The 22547-nt window shown below is 40.1% G+C and overlaps 1 protein-coding gene across 2 annotated transcripts in view; it reads left to right on the top strand.

The window, feature by feature from the left end:
• Positions 1–22547, top strand: part of sdk1a (sidekick cell adhesion molecule 1a) — a 275242-nt gene that overhangs the window by 111432 nt on the left and 141263 nt on the right. For both annotated transcript variants that reach the window (XM_053612689.1, XM_053612688.1), the window contains exons 2-4: positions 8636–8795; positions 11427–11533; positions 13460–13607. In XM_053612689.1, the coding sequence (XP_053468664.1) occupies positions 8636–8795; positions 11427–11533; positions 13460–13607 (415 nt within the window). The remainder of the gene's footprint in view (positions 1–8635; positions 8796–11426; positions 11534–13459; positions 13608–22547) is intronic.

Below are 22547 nucleotides of genomic sequence, written 5' to 3'. Positions count from 1 at the left end.
TGAGTTGCGTGGTTGCAGAAACACTCTGAGTAAGAAGATGACTGTTTTGATTATGACTGCAGCTACGGTGCTGTAATGATGGCATTCAAGAACACTACTCTTCAATTGGAGCCTCTCCAAAATTACTCAAGTAGGTTATAGAGTGATTGTGTTGATTTCTTGAGCATGAGTGATTGTAGGTGTCGGGCGAATTGAAATCCTTTATACTGAATGACAGTTATTGCAGTAACATACATCTTACACACTCAGCTCCAGAATTATTGGCACCCTTAGTAAAGAAGAGTAAAAAAAACAACAACAAAAAGCATTTTTAAAAAATTGTAAAAATGTTTATACTTAATTTTTTAAAATTCACTTAAGGGTATATAGACACAAAGTCTTACACAGTCATCCATGACATCCAGTTTAACTAGTATGTACAGTAAATATAAGGTCCCTAGTCATTCATGTGGGGAAAATATACACAAATTAAATGATACACAAATGTGTTAACTTTCATTAATCAGCCTTAAAAGCATATAAGCTAGAATGCTTATATCCAGTGTTATGGGAATAATTAGGTTTAAACTTTTTTTTTTTTAAACTGCCTGAAGGAAGCTGCAAGTAAAGAGGCAAAAAATCTCCAAGAATTATGAGATTTGCAGAGGATGGCAATATTTAGTGGTAACCAAGTCTCTAAACCAACAAGTAGATACCACCTTTATGGCAGCAAACTATTTAGAAGACATGCAAAAAGAAAACCAAATGTAAGTGCCTGTTTGCTAGATGCTACTCCAACCTTGAGGTTGTAGACCTTTTTTTGCAGGAAACACTGAAATGAAAGATGGTTATACAAAAAAAGAACCTAATCCCCATTAAGTATGTAGGAGGATCTGTAATGTTGTTCTGTTTTTCATCCAAAGATCCTGGGAACCATTAGGATACAGTTAGGTTACAGTTTAGGCCAAAAGTTACATACACGTAGGCTATTAATCAATGAATAGCCAAAAAACATGTATATTTCAGCTTTTATTTACTGTATAAGATTTTCAGTGGGTCAAAAGTTTATGTACACTTAGTATTAAGTGTTAGTAGTTGGTGGCATTGCCTTTTAATTGCTTGAATTTGAATAAATCACTTAGGTTGGCTTTCCACAAGCTTCTCCCAGTACTTTTGCTGGAATTTTTGCCCATTGTTTCTGACAGAACTGGTGTAACTCAGTCAGGTTTGTGGGCCTCCTTGCTCATGCACGCTTTCTTTTAGTCCAGTACACAATTATTCTTGGGATTCAGGTCAGGGCTTTGTGATGGCCACTCCAATTCTTTCACGTTGTTATCTTTAAGCCATTTTGTTAGAACTTTGTAGTTATGCTTAGGATCATTGTCCTGCAGAAAGACCCAATTGCAGCCAAGTTTTAACTTTCTAGCTGATGTCTTGAGGTTTTGCTTCAGTATTTTTAGATAATCTTCTTTCCTCATGATTTCTGGGGAAAAAGAGAGAAAAAAAACTTTGACACTTTTCCAGCAAAACACCCCCACAACATGATGCTGCCACCTCCATGCTTCATACTTGGAATGGTGTTTTTTCAGATTAAATAGCCTCACCTTTTTTCTTTCATACTTAGTGCTGATCATTGTGGCCAGATTTTTATTTCATCTGTCCAGAGAACACTCATTTTAAAAAATCTGCAAACAGCAGTCTGTTTCTTTTTATGCCAGTCTTGGGACAGGGTCTTCTTCCATGAATGACAGCTTTTCAGGCCATGGTAATGTAGGACTCTCTTAATGGTGGATCTACATATTTTGTACCTGATGCCTCCAACTCCTTAATTAGTTCCTTTGTTGTTTTCTTGGGGTTCACTTGAACTGTTATTTTTATCTTTCCTGAATGATGCAGTGTCGCTATGGTCCCTAGATAGGTTTATGTAAATTTTTGGCCTGAACTGTACTTGGCATCATGGACTCCATGAAAGAGATTTTAAATGATAATCTGTCTGCCTCTGGCAAGAAGGTACAACTGCGTCGTAGGTGGATCTTCCAGCAGTGTATTGAGGAGTTGTCTTGGATTCCTTGTTCAGTATTATCCAACAAGTATTACAGGAGAAGGATTGGTGTTGCAAAAGGAGGTTGCACGAAGTACTAAATGCATATGTTTAAAACTACAGGGTGTCCCAAAAGTCTCCATACGTAGAGGACTATGTTTACCAGCACCATGTCGGTTGTGTCTTCGTCAGCAGTTGTTCATAGACGTCCACTTCTTCTCAGTCGCTCCACAACAGTTCCAGACTTTATCGAATTTGTTAATAAGTTTGGCATCTGTTGTGTGTGATGTGCTCCCCATGTTTCCTATTAAAGTCCATCACAACATTGTGACAGCTTCCTGATCCAGCCATGAGAATGACTTTTGTCAAAAAGCATTCTTTAAGGCTGTCTGGAAAAAGAAAAAGAAAAAAAAATTATATATTATTTATATATATATATATATATATATATATATATATATATATATATATATATATATATATAATTATAATATATATATATATATATATATATATATATATATATATATATATATATATATATATAACTGTATGACAAAATGCTAAAAACTGTTAATAATTTGTATATTTTGTATGCAATTTACATTTTATTGTCAAAACTCATCCTTATTTGAGTTTCATGAATTCCAGGAACAAAAGAAAAAAAGATCAGGATCGATGCAGACTTGGTTTAATTGGGTGATGCCTGTTTCCACATTTGATAGTTTGCCTAATGTAAGACATATGTATTCACCAAATGAGAGTTTCTTGTCACTCAGCTCTCGTTTCTCCTTTCTATCCAATTAGCTTGAGATATAAACATCCAAATATCAAAACTCTTATTTTGGCAGTGACATCTCCTGCATAGCCAGAGCCTATTTTCAGATGTATTAATTGGTAAGGGAGGTGTTGTTCAGTGGTTCATGTATAGCACGTTTCTTAGGATTTTCCTCAGTAAGTCAGAGCTGTTGAACTATACGTTCCTTCCTCACTAATGCAGAGCTTTTAAAAACCCTCGGTGCCCTTTAGCAAGGGAGCTTTCGCTCACAATACCTACCTCAGGCTCTCGGTCTGTTCGTCTGCACTGGGTTTTTTAAGTGGTGTCGGTGGTTGTGCGATGTGCAGACAGGCCTGATTGCCCCCTGTCTCTCATGTCAGGGGTCTGCTGGGAGAGTGAGTGATCCCTGTCCACCATCATTCCGCGCCACATGCACTTCACGTCATTCTTCACATTAAACAGCCCAAAAGTTTCTACTTTTTCAGGCAAGATGTCTAATTGGTATGCTTAATGAATGGGACATTTTTGCTTGTTGAGTGAATCACAAGTAGTCATTGATTTAAATTGGAGCAGACTTTCAGAGCTTTCTGGAGATGGAATTTTAACGCCTGTCACGAAGTAGAAGAATTGTTTCAGACAGTTGCCTGTGGTTATTTAGACCTTCTCTCACGTCTAGAAATATGCTATTTTTTCCGATTTTTTTTTCTTCTCCCTTCCATAATATTAGCATTCATGATTCTACATTGCTAAATTAAACATCCGCTCCTGCAAGTACATTCGAAATCTGTCACAGCTAGTCCAACATAAGGATCCTGACATGTTTTTCTGGATTTTTTGCCTGCTGTAAATGTATTCTCTTCATGTGCTGATGAGGTATCACAACTTGTCAAGTGCCATGCACTCAGGTTCAAAGTGCTGGCTGCCTCTTTCATTTACAGTCAACTTCTCAACCAGATGGTAACGCACTAGTTTTGCCCATTACATCTGTCAGATGTGTGGGCTAAATTCCACCACAGCTACTGACAGATGAAAAGCAGATTAGTTGTCCCAGGAGGCCCTTTAGAAGTAATGAAGTTCACTTAAAAAAAAAAAAAAACATATTTGGAAACCCAGAACCATATCAAGAACTTTATTTGCCGCTGTGATGGATAGCAGCTGAGACAAGGTTCAGGGGTTTGCAGTGTGGAGACGGGTTTATGTAAAGCTTCCAGATAAATGTGACTCGTGATAAATTGTGGACTCCAGCTGACAGTTTTTGGCAGTGTCCATTAGGCAATATTTACAAGCCGAAAGTTAAATTGGTCAGGGTTTAAACAGTCTGTCTTCAATTTCCATCGAAGCATCTCACCACAGCCGACTGCTTAATGGAAAACAAAGCGTAGCAGTAGAAATAAAGGAGCTAACAAAAAGAATAGGAAGAGCGGATGGGGTTAATTCATCAATGCAGCCCAGTAGGCCAGGAACGCTCTCGCCTCTACATCCACCCAGTCTGACTCATGTCGGAACATTTCATCTCCGATAATAATCCTGACAAATTGAATCTCGTTGTCGAGCTCTGCTTATGCATTCCTGCGGTGGGCTTGCAGCGGGATGGCCCATCGGAGAAACAGCACGCAGATGAGAGCAGCGCTGCAGTGCACAAACAAATGGAAAGTGCAAGCTCCATTGAGCACACCTGGCAGAAGGAGAGAGAGAGAGAGAGAGAGGGTGGTGAGGACAGACTGTCTGCATGCTACCTGCATATCAACTGCACAAAGATCTGAGGCCGGTAGGAGGCGGATCTCTCCAGATCCTCTCAGCCAACCACACAGCCGAGGGGCCTGAAGTCAGAACAATATTGCTCATATGGAGTAATGTGGCTATGATTATCTTTACTATTCAGTTCTGAATATTAAAGAAGGCTCCGGAGGACGCCTTCCTGGTGTGCTGTTCAATATTTCATTTCCTCATAGGATGATGAAGCAGCTTTTCTGCCTTTTCTCTCTGTTCTCCTTCACCAACATTCCCCCTGCCCCCCCCCCACACACACACAAGTTCATATTTGTGTGCTTGATTTAATCGCATCTGAATGAGAATTTTCAGAGCGGTTGTTTGGCATTCACAATAGCTCCAAAACCCACGGCATATCGAAGGCAAAGCGTCTCGAGTGCAGCGCAGAGTCATCTTGAATTCCTGCCTCTCCATTTCACTCAGTATAGCAGAAGCACTTATTGCTGAACAATGTGGAGCTCTTTCTCAACAGGCCTGATGGAATTGGGTGCATATGGAGCATTCATCAGAATTAATATATGCATTTCCTTTTCTTTTCTTTTCTTTTTTTTTTTTTTGCAAGAAAGCATGTGCAGCAACAACAGTAATACTCTTGGGCTTCACTGAGAAATACACTGAGCAACTTTATACAGAATGTGCTATAGGATGCACTTCAACATGATGTGTTGAGAAACAGAGGTGAGAGTTATTCGATTATTAGACTAACTGATTTGAATGGATGCGAGAGATGTCACAACTCCAGGGTCCCCGGTTCGAACCTGAGCTCAAGTTGATATCCGTGTGGATTTTCACATGTTGTTCCCCTGTTCGTGTGGGCTTCCTCTTAGGTTTCCAGTTTCCTGTTTCTTCCCACCGTCCAAAAGATTGTGTATGTGTGCAACAGACTGGTGAACTCTTCCACTTTGCGCCGGAATAGACTCCAGATCCACCACAACCCTGACCAGGAAAAAGTGGATTAAAAAAAACTCATGTTTAATGACAATAGGAGTGCTACTCATTAAAACAATGTGCTCCTGAGCTCCTTCACTGCTGATTCTGATTTCATTTGGAGGGTCTGTTCACTCTTACTGTTTCCACTGCGAGCTAACACAAGGCTTTCGCTTTATGCTGGTGCTGAGGAAGCGAAATACCAAGTAGGGTTATAATTCAATAAGCATTCAGGCATTTCTTCAGTCTTTTGAACTACTGACTTTTATGTGTGGATGCACAGGTAAGCCATTAAATAGCAAGGACTAGTTGCATGAATCAGCATGAAGAACAACGAGCTGTAACGAGAGCACGCTGCAGTAGCGTTCGAGAACGGAACTATGGATAAGCCATAGGCACACACACTTAACTCGCACTTCGTCTGCTTTTTACATTCAGGAGCTTTCAGTGCCAGAAGGGGGAGCAGCTCTCTGCCTAATGTCTTCAGGCATGATTGCTTTCTGATGGAGAGAAAGTAAGAGGAGGAAGTGAGAGGGAAAAAAAGAAAGAGCGGTATGTAGGAGGATAGGGGAAGGGGAAAAAAAAGTCAGGATGAATGAATGACTCAGTGGATGCACAGCAGGCCATTAATCTCGCAAAGATTATTTATGCTAAACATATTTTGTTCCTGCATCTTCTGTGGAGTTCAGCATGTCCAACAGCATGTGTTTGTCCTAATTACAGAGATTATGTTTCTCACAACTGTGCTTCCCTTAAACAGACGTCAAGGCAAACATTTTTCTATACTGGGTTTTCCATTAAGAAAAAGGAACCATTTTAGGATGTGGCCAGATTTTTATGGGATTTGTTGCTTAAAACTGTGCCAACACTTGAGTTTAAAGAATTATGTCAATCTCTGTCTTTCATTCAATATTTCTAATGTCATTTCTCATTTTATTTCTCATGTCACCATCCATCCATCCATTTTCTGTACCTCTTATCCTACACAGGGTCACGGGGTGTCTGTCCCAGGGAACTTTCATGGACAAAAAGAGGGGGACGCCTTGGACAGGGTGCCAACCCATCGTAGGGCACAATCATATACACCCACTCACACACCCATTCACAGTCTACGGACAATTTGGGAATGCCAATCAGCCTACAGCGCATGTCTTTGGACTGAGGGAGTACCTGGAGGAAACTCCATAAGCACAGGGAGAACATGCAAACTCCATGCACACAGGGCAGAGGGGGGATTCGAACCCCTAACCTCAGAGGTGGTTGCATCATGACCTCTTTATTTTTCTCACACTCCGTTGAGGTCTCACTTGATAATGTACTTGATGATTGATGATGTGAAAGGACACTAACATTGCTACGCTCAGCCAACTTCAGCGAAAATGCACCAGCTGGCAGGCTAGAGATGCAGGAAAGCCCATTTCTGTTTCTAAAAATGAATGATCATGAAAAATCATATATATAATCATTTAAAACCATTCAAATGTACATGTACTTGTATGACCAATACTGGATCATGACAAAATGAGATTGAGAGGAGACCAAGATTATAGTGTTCTTGAGATGAAGACCAGGCTTGAGAACTACAACCCTGCTGTCGAAAAGTCTAGAGATTTTAGAAAATGTTATAGTTTATACAATCCTAACCAACGTTGCAAATGTAACATTGAGGTTTCAGATATATATTTTTTGTTTTGGATCATCGTTCATTGCTCCAGGGTCCCTGTTTGCTTGGGTTACTGTATGTATGGAGTTCTCGCTGTGTCTAGGTGGGGTTTCTCTGTGTTCTACTCAAGGGTTTCCTCCCACCCATCACCCATCACCATGTTGATTTCAGAAAATGAATAAATGAATCATCTTTCACTCATCAAACCCTGCCACAGTACCAGTTTTATACAGAATAAAACACAACACACTTTCAGGCCGTGCTCACTATTTATCCCGACCACTGATTACGACTTGGAACTTTTTATTTCACAGAATTCTTCAGCTCAAGATATTGGTTATCGCTCTTTCACATACTGTATATCATCAGGATTAGGTTTTTACATGAGACTGTTGCCATTCCCCCACAAAATAGAGCACTGAATTGTAAATATTGAATAGGTTTCATATTTAAATGTTTACATTTTCACTTGTGAAGCCATGAATGGACTATGATTAGTAGTGGATAACTACTAATGTTGGACTACTGCACGGAAGGTTGTGAGTTCAAATCACATGCCAAGCTGCCACCACTGGGCCCTTGAGCAAGGCCCTTAACCATCAATTGCTCCGCTGTATAAATGAGATAAATGTAAGTTGCGCTGGATAAGGTCATCTGCCAAATGCCATAAATGTAGACTAGGCTAATATTGGAATAGTGTATTTGAGAGAAGTGAATAGGCCTAAAACTCCTAGACCAAGGTTTATAAGTGGGGGGAAAATGACCGATGTCTCCGTTTCCTTTTTCTCAGCTTAGTTCGTACACGTTGTCCTCTGATTCCAGATGCCACAACAGAAACAAACATGGTTATACAAGAATACAGAATGGTAAATGGCACAAAAGATGTGAAAGCTTCCCTACAAGGATGCTTTTCGCTTTTGAAATTCTCCATACTGTACCCTGCTGTTCCAGCACTAAAAGGTCTCCTTTTAAAATCAAAGCTTTGTGACTTGCTTGTGAAAATACCAAAGAAAAACCTTGAGAGTCATCTTCTGTGTGCTCACAAAGGTGCTTAGCCGTGGATCCTTCTATTGACCTTTTTTTTATGATTGAGCCTCTGGATTTAGCTGAAGCATGGGAGGAAATCTCTTTGAGCCACATGTTTTATGATTATGTATGTGAATACACCACAGGGTTATCTTCCCTGGTCCTGGAGTACCCCCTGTCCCCCACATTACTCCCCGTTGTAGTGTTTAACACATCCACTTTTGACAGAAAGGACTGTTAATTAGCCGATTAGTTCAGTCAGATGAAAAATACTCCAGGACCAGGGTTGGAAAACTCACACAGTCTCTCTCTCTCTCTCTCTCTCTCTCTCTTCACTGTGTGTTTGTATTACTGAACTGTAGCGTTGCTCAGATCTGAGAACATTAACATTACAAATTGGACAGACCCTTTGAATCCTAATCATCCACGCCTCTCTTTTATCTCTCCTCAGGTGACGTGGCCCCATACTTCAAAACTGAACCAGGGCCTCCGGAAATCCATCTGGAGGGGAACCGGCTGGTCATGACCTGTCTGGCGGAGGGCAGCTGGCCGCTGGAGTTCAAATGGATCCTTAACAACACAGATATCACTGCATTCTCCCCAGAGTACAAGTGAGAGTCTGCCTTTATTTCACTGCCTTCATCTTCACTGAATATAAGGTTTCATTGGAGGGGAAAATCAACAATGATCAACAATGACAATACTGTGGCTGGTTGGTTTCTCATATACTACATAGCCAAACGTTTATGGACACCTGACCATGCATGTTGAATATCCCATTCCAGATTTAGTCCCCTTTTGCTTTTAAAATAACCTTCACTCTTCTGGGAAAGTTTTCCACTAGATTTTGGAGGGGATTTGTGTTCATTCAGCTACAAGAGCATTATTGAGATCAGATAGTGATATTAGGTGAGGATTTCTGGGGTGCAGTCGGTGTTCCAGTTCAAACCCAAAGATGTTCAGTGTTGGTGAGGTCAGGGTTCTGTGCAGGACACTCTAGTTCTTCCAGTCCAACCTTCTCAAACCACGTCTTTATGGAGCTCGCTTTGTGTACAGGGGCATCGTCATGCTGGAACAGGTTTGGACCTCTTAGTTCCAGTTAAGAGAAATTGTAATGCTACAGCACACAAACACATTCTAGACAATTGTGTGCTTCCAACTTTGTGGTAAAAGTTTGAGGAAGAAGCTCATATGGGTGTGATGGTCAGGTGTCCACATACTTTTGACCACATCGTGTATCTCTTTAATCATTCATGTTATTAACTTTAAACATTGTTTTTTTGCAATATAACAAATATCTGACTTTACATAAAAGATTCATAAGCTTATTCATGCACCTTTTCTAAAGCTATACTTTGTGGCCTGTGTCAGAATGCGTCAGCTATTTAACATCCGCTGATTAAGTGGAAAAAAGAATGCGGAGGGAATTTAAATGGAAATTTAATTAACTTTTTATGCAGCTGATTACTTGAGCTTATACAATTATATATTTAATCATTCATATTTTCAGACTTTCAAATCCAATACTTTTTTTTTTCTCAATCAGAGTTTCTCCAGAATAATGTCATCTCTAACTTTCTATCTATAGTCAGAGGATGAGCCACAGTAGAACTTGGCACTTCCTTAGATAAGAAAAGAACGATGGACTCCTTTTGTCTTTTAGAAAAAAAAAAGGTGTGCTGCTGGAGCTGACTGGCTCTTTACAGCTGAATGACGCATTCAAATGCTTTACCTGGGAGTGCCATGTGGGAACTTGATTCATGTCAATGTTCATTTGCATTGCTTGATTTGTTTTCTATATGCCAGTGCCAAACATTCATATGGAAAAGAGGTAATTTGGCTGTCTATAGATTTCTCTTGGTCTAATCGGCATTGCTTTTCCAATTATCTTCCTTAAACACCACTGGAATGGCACTTTCTAAGCAGCGCTGGGGTTCCTGTTCACTCTCCCTGGAGGACTAGATTCCCTTAGAGGAGTGCAAACACACAGAGGTATTTTGGAAGGCATGAAGGAATCTGGGAAAAGAGCGACATGCATTTGGAAATAAGCACACGCTTCTATTCATTGTTTCCACTTTCCCTGGTATCATGGGAAGTGGCCATTTGGCAGAAGCTGATATTCGTCAACACAGGCGAGAGCCAGGTGGAATTCGTGGAGAGTCTAATGGCATTTTAATGATTTGCTCATTCTAATGCAGAGGCTGGCAAAAAGGCCTGGCCCCAGCCCAAAAAGTAAACCTTTTAACCTTGGTCTTTGTGAGAATGTATTCAAAGTCAAAATCTCATTTAAGTGTGTTAACATGCTGACAAATATCAAATTAGAATGGTGGTGGGAAAAAAATGGCATGAGGTGATGGATATAACACCAGCTAAGCTAATTTTATTTTAGCAGAACATTTTCATCATGATTTTTGGAAACCCTTGGACGCAGTTATGTACAAGTTTTCTAGCTTTTTAAAAACTTTGACAAGCATTTCTGGAACATTCTAAGTTTTCACTGACCACAGTTCACAGAATATCATCTGCTTTAATATAACAGAGTGCTTAAGTTTATTGAAACTTCTTCACAAGAACAAATGATATCCCAGCAAGTGAAAATATCTCAAATATAGTCCAATTTATTTAGTATTTCCTATTAGAAGATTACCATCAAACCAAATATAAGATTATTAAACCTAATATATTTTTTTATATACTAATGTCATATTTAAAATTCTCTTAAAATTCTCTAAAATACTCTTATTGTATTGGCATATAATTTAGCTTTTTTCTAGAAACAAATCCGTAAACTTTAAAAAGTTATCTCCCAGTAGAACAAGACTATCCCAAGCTTGAAATGAATAAAAAATGTCTCAAAATTGGTTTAATAATCTTATATTTGGTTTATTGTAATCTTATAATTGGAAATACCAGATACATTTGACTATATTCAAGATATTTTCACTTGATAAGTCATTTTCTGCAGCGCAATGGATATCAGAAAGCAGATTAATCAAGAAACAGACATAGAATAGGTGAACACAATCAGTAACAGACCATTTCCCAGGACACGGGAACAAAAGCTGATAATCAGCAAAACCTGGGAACCATGGCATATGCTGATAGTGACACCATTATTACAGTTAATGTTACTTCTGGAATAATACGGTCTAACCTTCTTAGAACTTGGGAAATATTTACTAAACATTGTAATAACCTGCTCTGCTCGCTGGGACGATCTTTTTACTATCTGTCTTTTGCAGGTATATTATACCATCCTTACAGCGCTCGGACATGGGTGTATACCAGTGTGTGGTGAGAAACCGAATGGGTGCTTTGCTCCAGAGAAGAGCTGAGATACAAGTGGCATGTAAGTCTTAATGACCAATCAGTGGAGTGGCTCTTACTCCCACTTCACTGCATATATTTTTCTGTTTCCCAAACTCACATACTTGACTCTGCCCCTGAAAGACTTCACAATTAACCATTGAGTGATAAACAAAAACAACAAAAGGGTCCGTTTTCGTGCCCTCAGGACAGTTATTAAAACCACTGACAGACTGTAAAGAGTTGACATCAATCCAGTTGCTTCTACCAGTTTCCTCAGACTGTTAGGATTTTTTTCTTAATCACCTCTTTATACTTTTTTTCTTTTCTTTCAAAGATAGTATTATCCTTTCTGTACCATTATCTCAGCATGGCTCAGCAAGTCTCCCGGTAGTCAATGAACAGTTTTAAACCTTTTAAACCAAAATGCATTGCTTTTTTTCTGTAATTCAAGGTACAATGCTCTGAGGCTTGCAGACAACCCCCCCCCCCCCCCATTCTTTGCTCTAGTCTAATTTTGTCTTGCAACCTTCCATGAATATGTGCTTTTGTTTGATTGAGTTCCTCTGTACTTGGTGCTTAGAAAGAAAAGACTGTTTACACCTGAGACAGATATCTGTTCACACCTGGTCTTATCATGTGCCAGGATTGAAAACATCTTCCATCTTCCACCATTTGATCATATTTCATGACCGGTTTTCAAACCAAGACCCCTAGATATCAAAACTCAAACGAATAAGTGTATATATTAAACAATTTCCTTATTACACTTCTCAGATTGTACATTTTATACATACATATACTAACAGTACCATACTACATTGCATTTTGTGCCAGCATTTTTATTTATTTTTACCGAAATTTCATGTGCTTTATTTATCAATAACACGAATGAAAAGGAGCTCAAAGAGATGGAACTTACAGTTTTTAACCAAACTAACTGCGTAACTAATATCAGTGTTTGGCTATTTTCCTCACACATCTCCTATAGCTCTAATGAACATGACCACAGCTATCACACAGCTATCATTTGCTTTAACCCTTCCTGGCAGTACCATTGCAGGGAGTGCTTAAGTTTATTGAAACCCATTCACTGCAAAAAAAAAAAAAACATCATGTGAAATTAGCTTGAGTATTGTCAAAAGTATCTAGTACTTCCTGTTATAATAAACCCAAATGTAAGATTATTAAGCCTATTTCTAGAGATGTGTTCATCATTTCAAGCTTTCAACATTCTTATTCTATTTATTTTAATAAAACTGTTGCTTGATAATTTTGCTTCTTTCCAGAAATAAATGCTAAAAATGAGCAAAATTATCTGCCAATAAAACAAGACTATTTCAAGCTTGAAAGTTAAAACAAAAAACTCCTATATTTGAGTTTTTGTAACTTTATAATAGGAAACACTAGCTAAACATGCTCAAAAAATATATATTCAGTGTTGCAATTGTTCTATTTATAGTGATAACTGTAGTCTTGTATTTGTTAAGTGCTTTCAAAAAAGTGCTTTCTGACCATTGTCTGTACTCGAAGGCTTTAATATAACTAGTTTTTCAACAGTATAATCCTGTTTCCTGTCATTCCTGTAATAGTCTGATCCCTGAATATACAGTCCAACATCAGGAGCATTGCCACATATTTAATAGTAAAAAGTAACATGATACAGTATGTTTTACTCAAGCAGTATCAAAGACATGTCATTTCACTAGATAGTTTCATCAAGGTGCTAAAATTGTCTTGTTAGCCTCTGTATTTTGTCATACATAAAAAATAATTAGAAGAACGTTTACGGTACAAATGTGGCCGTGCGCGTCCTTCAGCACCTCTGAATGTGGTTTGAGTGAACGGATCATCATCCTCCTTTGGCACACATGTACTGTACACTTTGTACTTGACACTAACCACCACTCGAGACACAGGTTAATACTGGGTATAAACAGGGCATGTGGTAATGCCTGTCTTTTTACAGACATGGGAGACTTTGTGGAGGCTGACCAGCACAAGACGGTGACCCAGGGTCGGGCAGCCATCTTAAACTCGCCGGACATCAGCTCTTTCCCCCGGCCGCAGGTCACGTGGTTCAGGGACGGCTACAAGATCATTCCCAGCACCAGAGTGTAAGTGCAGATTATTTGCTTGCTCTAGACGCTTTACGAAACGCATGACCTATTGGAAAGTAGGGCAGTGTGTTATAAAGCCATGTGCGGTACCTGAGAACTTGCCTTCAGTCTCTCTCACTGGTCATTTATATCAGTCTGCAAACATCTGGCAGAACACAGCAGGGGAAACAAACCTCTGGCTGGAATGAGAACATGTCAACCAGTGATAAGGAAGACACGGGCTGTGTGTGTGTGTGTGTGTGTGCGTGAGAGTGCACTACTTGTCAGAGAAGGAGAAGTGCAATTAATGCCTGTTCTCGGCCGTTCTTCAATCTAACTACGGTAGTTCTTCATTGCCTTTTTCTAATTAGCAGCCTGCCCAGACATAGACAGGCGCGCTTGATCCTCTTCCCCATTATCGCTCAAGTGTCTTTCTCATTCCGGCTCGTTGTGGCAGGGCCCCAAATCACAGCCCTGTACACTAGCCAGCCATACCTAATGACTCATCCTACAAAGATAAAGATGGCCCTGTTTAAAAACACTGTTCCATTTCATCAGAGGGCATAACTGAGAAGTGATTAGGTTCACGATGGCAAATTTCAAAGTAGACTCTCGCTATTACTGATCTCCAGTACTTTTGTTCCTTTCTGGAGTTTCTATACTCAGCTTTCAGCTTAAAGGAAATGTCCCGTTCGCCTCGTGTCTCCACGGTTGGAGGTTTGATTCCTGCCTCCGCTCTGTGTGTGCGGAGTTTGCATGCTCCCCCATGCTTCGGGGGTTTCCTCCACCAGTCCAAAGACATGCATTGAAGGCCGATTGGCATATCTAAATTGTCTGTAGTGTATGAGTGTATGTGTGACTGTGCCCCGCAATGGGTTGGCACCCTGTCCAGGGTGTCCCCCTCGCAATTCTCACCACTATCAGCAGACAGTCGAATGGCATCTTGGGTAATGTAGGAAACCGTTATATGTAAATTGTGGAAATTGAAATCTTGAGTTAAGAGAAAGAGAATCTTAAAGTGGGACGCAAAATCATGCCGGCCCGTGTGTACAGGCGTTATACACAGGCTTTAGTTTGGCACAGCACATGAGTGTTTCAAAAAGCCATAGCGCAAATCTATACATAGGCATCCAGCTCTCTGGCTTTTCTCCAAGTTTGTAATTGAGCTCTCTTACTAGTACTTTGACACAACATTGCAACTGTATTAAAAAACAAAACGAAAAAAAAAAAACACCTCCAGCAAATGAATTTTCTACCTCCAGCAAGATGAATCGCCTCACATATGCAGCTGTGAAAAGGGCAGAGCTAACTCTAATGTGCCCGTGTGCCCATGACTATTTACCTGTGGGAGCTTGGCCTGGCTCCAAGTCAATGATGGCTAGCTGACCCTCTGTTTGAGCCAGCAGGGTTACAATGCCCACAGCAAAGGCAGCAGGGTAATATAAGTAATATCTCATATCCCAGGCCAAGCCCATTAGCATGTTCCTCGATATGATGTCATATTCTTAATTGTTCTGTGGCAGCAACAGAAACAGCGCAATCAGCTTAGCCATTTAAAATGGCTCAACTTGTGGCTGGGCACAATCCCCAAGAAAGGGCTTTGGAAATAGCAATTGAATCACACGGAGATGAAATTAACTGGCCTTGCAGGATCAAACTTTATCTGTGTGGGAGGATTTGAAGCACGGAATCAATATCCACATGAGACAACATGCGGCGACGCAAATTTCTTTATATGATATTTACGGCTCGGAATTGAACGCTGCTGTGCTGCAAGAGTCAAATGCCGTCTGAAGAATAGCAGGTCACTTGAAAGGATGCTCATTTAGAGATGACCTTCTCTTCTGGTGTGTGGTATTCCTTGCCACAGTTCAGACATTCTTTTCCCAGTGCATTCTCAAAACACAAGGTGTGACTAATGATTGAACGATACTTGTATTATGTAAGGAATAAAACGTCTGTTTTAGGAAACTAATCCACGACAGGGCGGTGTGCTGCGTACTGATGAAAAGTGGAGCTCCTGTCACCACCTCGAAGTGGATTTATTTTTTTTCCTCCGATAACAGCACGTCCTAAAGTGTGTTCTTCTGCATATACGATGGCAATTTCACAAAATTCATTCATCCATCCATTGTCCGTACCGCTTATTCTACGCAGGGTCACAGGGAGCCTGGAGTCTATCTCAGGGGACTCTGGGCACAAAGTGGGGGACACCCTGGACGCAGCTCACAATCGCACGCACATTCACATACACCGGACATTTTAGAAATGCCAATCAGCATCCAACAGCATGTCTTTGGACTGGTGGAGGAAACCCCTAAAGCACGGGGAGAACATGCGAACTCCATGCACACAGGGCGGAGGTGGGACTCGAACCACCAACCAATTAGCCAACAATTACAATTCCTTAATGAAGAATTTCACATTTTAATGCTTTTCAACCGTTTAGAGTGACATTTAATGTTGTGGACCATTTTGAATCTCGTTTATTATTAGATTTTGATTATATGGAGTGTCTGCCTTGAAGTTCCTGGAAAGTGTGCACTGATGTAAACCTTTGAATCATTTGAATTACATTGGAACTACAGACAGAGCTGCTGTTATAGAAGACTAATCCACATATTCAGATATAAGAAGTGCTGTGGTAGAATTATTTATAGTTATCCAGTAAAATGGACTTTTAAGTAACCAAGTATTAGTTATTGAAATAATATTGGAAAACATATTCCACCCATCTTCCATACCACTTATCCCGCACAGGCTCGAGGGTGAGCGTATCTCCAGAGAACTCCGCACACAAGGCAGGGGACACCCTGGACGGAGTGGTAACCGGTTGCAAGGCACATTAGTACACACCATGCACAATTTAGACATGCCAATCTGTCGACAACGCATGTCTTTTGACTGGGGGAGGAAACCGGAGTACCCGGAGGAAACCCCCGAAGCACGCGGAGAACAAGCAGACCGTGCCCCCCTGAAAAAAATATCGTTCCCTACAATGAACAGTACTTATGATCAACTTGCCTGAGGTATTGTTGGAGTTTTAGAAGGCATATATATGCTTTTCCTCTTTTCACCTCCATACCCCTGACATAATTTGCTGTTTCTTTGTTGCTATCACGTTCTGTCACAACGGAGAGGCGGAGACGATGAAAAAGCAGTTTAAGCAGTTTTAATATATAAAATCCAGCAAACATATCCAGTACGTGAGGCAAGTTCAGAGTCAAGGCAGGCAAAAGAGTCAGCAAACAGGATATCATAGAGAAACCACAATACCAAAACCAGGGAACAAACAAAGTAGAAAAGAAGAAGGGGGAAAAAAAAAAAGAAACAGAATCGCACAACGAGAGTAAAGGCTTGGTTATGACAGAACTCAAGTGAATCTGAGCAATTACTTCTCAGGGATGCAGTGACAGAATGAGGCTTATATACAGTATGTGCACAGTAATGAGTGTGAAATTGAGAACAGGTGCAGACAGTCATATGACATGGTCAGGTGACGTGCAGTGGCTGATGGGAATCGTAGTCTCTAGTCCCTTTTCCGGTATTTCCATGACAGTTGCAAGCTCTCAAAGATGTATATTTGTGATCCTAAGGCTGTAGTTTTGCACATTCTGGTTCTCTCACAATATCCTTTTCCTCTTACTTCAAATGAATTTCAGTTTATAAGGTGGAGCGTTCACAAACTTGATTGCTAAGAACGAAGCAAAACATTTTTTATGTAAGTACGATTTTAATAGACTAAAAATGCACTTAAAGAGAAAGTGGGTTTTTTTTTCCTTCTCATGGCATTCATCGCTGCCGTTCTTCTTACTCACTGAACAGGATTTAGGAGATGAACAGTTTCCCCTGAAGAATATGACCTTATTGCTAAAGCGTTCCCCGTTTTCCATTTGAAACATAATTCTGTCTGCTTAACATACCGTTACTCGTTTATTTGGGAGACGTGATCATTAGACATGCTGGTCATGTACACTCGAGGCATCACATAATGAATTCAATCACATGTTTTCATTTGTCTGCTGACTTGCTGATGCTGATCTTCTGAACGTTCTGAATGTAGATGTTCTGCTTAAACCCACCTAATTCTAATCTGAATCCCTTCTAATGCATAAATCGCGTTGTGCTTTTTAGATCTAACACGTAATTGAAGAGCTATTAATGACATCGTGCAGAGTCTTTAGATGGTAGCAAAAACAATTTGAAGCCAGTAAAAAAAAATGCTTTCTGGTAATAGTGTAAATGGTTTTATTTTTTTATCTTCTTCGTCTTCTTTTTCTTTTACTTGTCAGTTTTGCCTGGGCGTTCGGAAATGAAAGTGGCCCTTTGGTCTGTTAATGTAGCATGAAATAAGTGGTGGTGCGGATCGTCAGCGAGGAGCTGTCTGCACAGCGCTGGCTGATTCCTATCAGCCTTCCATGCTGAGCAATCATTGTGCTGCAGTCTAAACGCAGCACAGCTCTTTTTCAAAGCCCAACCGCACCAAGCTTACAGCCTCCTTCTTCTCCTTCTCTTCATCATATGCACATACTCTACACGTGTATCGAGTATTGTCGGAAGCCTGGAAGTGTCCAAAGGTGAATCTCAACGTATAGGGAGCTGGCGAAATGCAGAGGCTTTGAAAGTCGTTCGCGTCATTCCACCTTGGTCTCCCCTTTAGAGCGCATGAAATTTTCATGATAGTGATAATTACCCGACTGGTGCAAAGTGCTCTTTGCTCCCATTGCAGATCAAAGTAGCTGGTGGAGTAAGAGATGCTGGTGCTACCTCTCGTTGCTTTGTCCTTGCTTTCTCCTCCATCTTGCTGAATTTTTCATCATTTATTATTGGAGGTCTTTGATGTCTCTATGCATTACGGGTTGTTTCGCCAGCCAGGGCATTCAGCACATGAAATGGCTTCTACAGTGGGTTTTAGTAGTGCCTTTCAAGAGCCACCAGGAAGCACCGAGAGGCTTTATCAGTCAAACACGTTAAGTGAAGTCCCTCAAAGCAAAAGGATTACTTTTCTGTTAAAAGCTGTCACTAATGTTGTGATGTTTGGGTGTAGTGCTGTAAACAGCTTGATTGACAATGATAGTGTTGCCGTCATGTGCCTTGGAGTCTTGCTGCTCACCCCAGGTGAATTATAATCTTTTTTTTTTAAATCACAAGACTTACAGACCCTCTAGCCAGTAAGCCGTGAACATACAGCTCCATAGAGGGTTTGTGTATGTACTGTATGTGTGTGTGTAGACGGACAGTAAATAAAGTGGCATAAGAATAGAGCCATCCAAATGAAGAACTGCAGGATCTCGGTATTCCCTCCAGTACTCCAGACCAGGTGGCATAGCACACACACGCACACACGTATATAAACAGGCTGACAGACAGTGGTCAGGGAAGGACTGGGGAGCCATTTTGTAAGCACGACTCATCATAAGTGAATCTTCTCTAATTAACCTAAACAGAATATTGGCTGCGTATTCAACTGAATTGAAGTTATGCCTTGTTTTAGTGATTTGCATTTAGACTTGCTGTCTCATTATTATTATTATTATTATTATTATTATTATTATTACTGTTATGAAATGTTAGATATTGCACCACTCTGTATCATTACTGTTAATTTTACTCTAGCTGTTTTAAATTGGGTGACTGTTCTGTGATAAATGGGGTAGTAGACATCCTTCGAAAATGACTTGGAATAAAAATGTATCAAAAACAGGATGTGGTGCTGCTTATAAACAGGGTCAGGGAGGGTTACTTAAAAAATATATTCCGTTACAGTTACAAATGACTTCATAAAAACTGTAATAACGTAATCCAAGTATCACAATATGAAAGTAATGTAATCTGATTAGTTTTGGATTACTTCAAGGCCACATATGTAAATAAAGTGAAGAGAAAAGCAGTATGATCTAAAATACTTTTATTTAGCGCTTATTTTAGAGCTTAAAAAAATGTTCAGTATTTGGTTGTGTTTTTATAAAATAAATAAATAAAAGATCACTGTCTCAAGCACCTGGCTTTTACATCACAAAGGTTTGGGTGACCATATCCTGGTTTTCCAAAAAGATGACTTAATAGCTTAATAGCACGGTCTTAATATTGTTCTAAACAGTGTTACTGTGAATGCAGACTTTAATACACTGAAAAAGACACTATTAGCATCACATAAGTGTGTGTGTGTGTGTGTGTGTGTGTGTATATATACATATATACATATATACATATATATATATATACATATATATATATATATATATATATATATATATATATATATATATATATAATTGGTTTCACTCTGCCCACATTAAAAAAAAAATCTACATGCTTTTGAATGTCCATGGAATAAAATTAAATATCAGATGTCACGAGTGGACCTTCTGCCATCATTCACACATTTGAAAGGCCGCGTAATACGAAGCAGTGTGATAACGTGAAATTAAAAATGACCTTATATGGCCTTGGGCATTGTTTCGACTCAGAACAGTTTCATTTGCTGCTGTTGTCAAGCAACTGTTTGACGCCGTGCACAACAGCGCTTCACCTTCACGTGTTCGCTGAGAGTAAGATAATGGGTATGAGGCAGAAATTTGGCCAATAGTTGCTTCAAGCCTTTTATAATCGACCAATCGGTGTGTGAGACGCCGGGAATTACAGAGAGGGGTTAAAGCAATGCAAATATGCACACACATGATGCAGTATTAGACCATAAATGGTAAATGGTCAATTTTTTCCAAAGCACTTTACACTGTGTCTCATTCACCCACACACCCCCCAATGGTAGCAGAGCTGCCATGCAAGGCGCTAACTTGCCATCGGGAGCAACTTGGGGTTCAGTGTCTTGCCCAAGGACACTTCGGTATGTGGAGTCATGTGGGCCAGGAATCGAACCGCCAACTCTACGATTAGTAGCTAACCCACTCAACCACCTGAGCCACATCCGCCCACATCACTGTCACGTAAACACATCATAATGAAACTAAAGCCGAATTCCGGACATTTTCTCAAATTTAGACGCTTTTTTAAGGTCTGAAAAAGAGGACGTGTCCGGGAGAAAGAGGACATATGGTCATCCCAACGAAAGCATTTCAGAGAACAATGTGTGTTCATTTCTACCAAATTAAGTTTGCGCAAAATTTATTTGCGCATGCACCAGGAGGTTGCTTACGTGAGTCACGACTAGCAAGAGAGAACCAGAACTATAATCAACCAAAGATGTCACACTATCATGTTTTATTTTCCAGAACCAATAGGGATACTGAAACTTGGACTATCAGCTGATAGCTTTACAGTACTTTACATTACCCATCTGATCTGTTATTGCTCTTTAAAATCTACTACGCTTTAAAATGTTTTGTAACTGAAGCACTAAACTCTTTCACAAATCACTTATGTTGTAAATATAATAAATACTATAAAGTATAAATATAATACAATTAATCCTAACAAAAGAACAAGAAGCTAGGTCTCTTTGGATGTAAACATTTCCAGTTCCAAAGTCCAATCTGTGCCATTTGTTACAGGATCTGATATCCGATACGTTTTCTGTTCAAGTTGAATGAACGGAATTTTTTAACAAAGCTTTTTCATTTGATAACAAAGTAGAGGAGTGCATCAGGATTGGGATGACACAGGGCCCAATGAAAAATTTGCATGAGTGGGCGGTTTTTAATTTCTCATTGCCTGGAGTGGTCAGATCTGGTTCTCACAGGACAAAGAAAGACTTAATTCATTCCAATGAGAGAGTATTGAGTGCTTGTATGGTGCGGCGCTTGTTCAGGGTCACTGTGGGTTAAATGACTAAATTGTGACTAAATTGAACCAGCTGACTTTCTCAGAAAATACCACAGGCAGGTGAAAGTAAAGATAACTGTAGGAGAACGTGGAATTGTTCAGAATTCCTTCAGGAGGATTCTATTTATTCTAAAAATAAATAAAAACAAAAACAAAAAGTGTGTGTGTGTGTGTGTGTGTGTGTGTGTGTGTGTGTGTGTGTGTGTGTGTGTGTGTGTGTGTGTGTGTGTGTGTGTGTGTGTGTGAATGTGCATGTGAATGGTACCATGTAATTCACGGACGTTCCATCCAGGGTGTATTCCTGCCTCACGGCAAACATTCCTGGGATAGGCTCCGGACCCACTCCGACCCTGACTAGGATAAAGTGTGTTAGTGAAGCTGAAGCTGAATGAATGAATGTCACATGACACACTTCTATTATGAAAGTTAGCGTTTCAGAGATATGAGAGCAACATTAGGCTTTTAATTTCACTATGAATCTACAGAAATATAATGTAGATATTGGCTAAATGAGACTGCGTAACACGTTTGTAGCTTCTGCCTGTTGGTTTTTCCACTGAGCCGACACCTTGTTTCTGAATCAGTGCCATTTGGCTCGAAGGAAGTTCAAATGACAAACGACGTAGGCTGATTTAATTCAATAGCAGCGATTTGTGTGGCCCAGTCGTAATGCACCTGCTCGCTGGGAGGGCTTGCTTTATGAAGTTAATTATTGAGAACCCTCATCAGTCAGCCCAGGCATCCAAAGGGCGAGTCTGCTTTCCCCCCAAGGCCTTGGCTCTCATCCGTCTTCGTCCACTCCTCCTCCCTCTCACTCTTAAATAAATAAGTCTGTTGTCACTGCAGAAGCAAAGGGAGCCTAGAGATTCCAGTCAGGATTACAGTTAGCACAAAAGCACCCACATATCTCTTCCTTTGAGGCTGAGAGCTACCCACTTCCACAGAGGCTGTTTTAAGGTTGCTTTTGATTAAAAGCTCTCATGGCACACAGCGTCTGCTGAAAGAAGCAGAGCACTTCAGTAACTGGGGTGGCAGGTTGCCATGGAGTGACAATCAACCATGAAAGGGCTGGGAGGAATCATATGCCCCCCTGAACCTTCTAAAATACTCTCTTACACACACACACACACACACACACACACACTGAAAACACCCCTTTCCTGTTCTCTTCATCCT

Source organism: Ictalurus furcatus, chromosome 24 (assembly GCF_023375685.1).
Source record: "Ictalurus furcatus strain D&B chromosome 24, Billie_1.0, whole genome shotgun sequence".
Lineage (NCBI taxonomy): Eukaryota > Metazoa > Chordata > Actinopteri > Siluriformes > Ictaluridae > Ictalurus > Ictalurus furcatus.
This window is presented reverse-complemented; position numbering and strand designations above follow the sequence as displayed.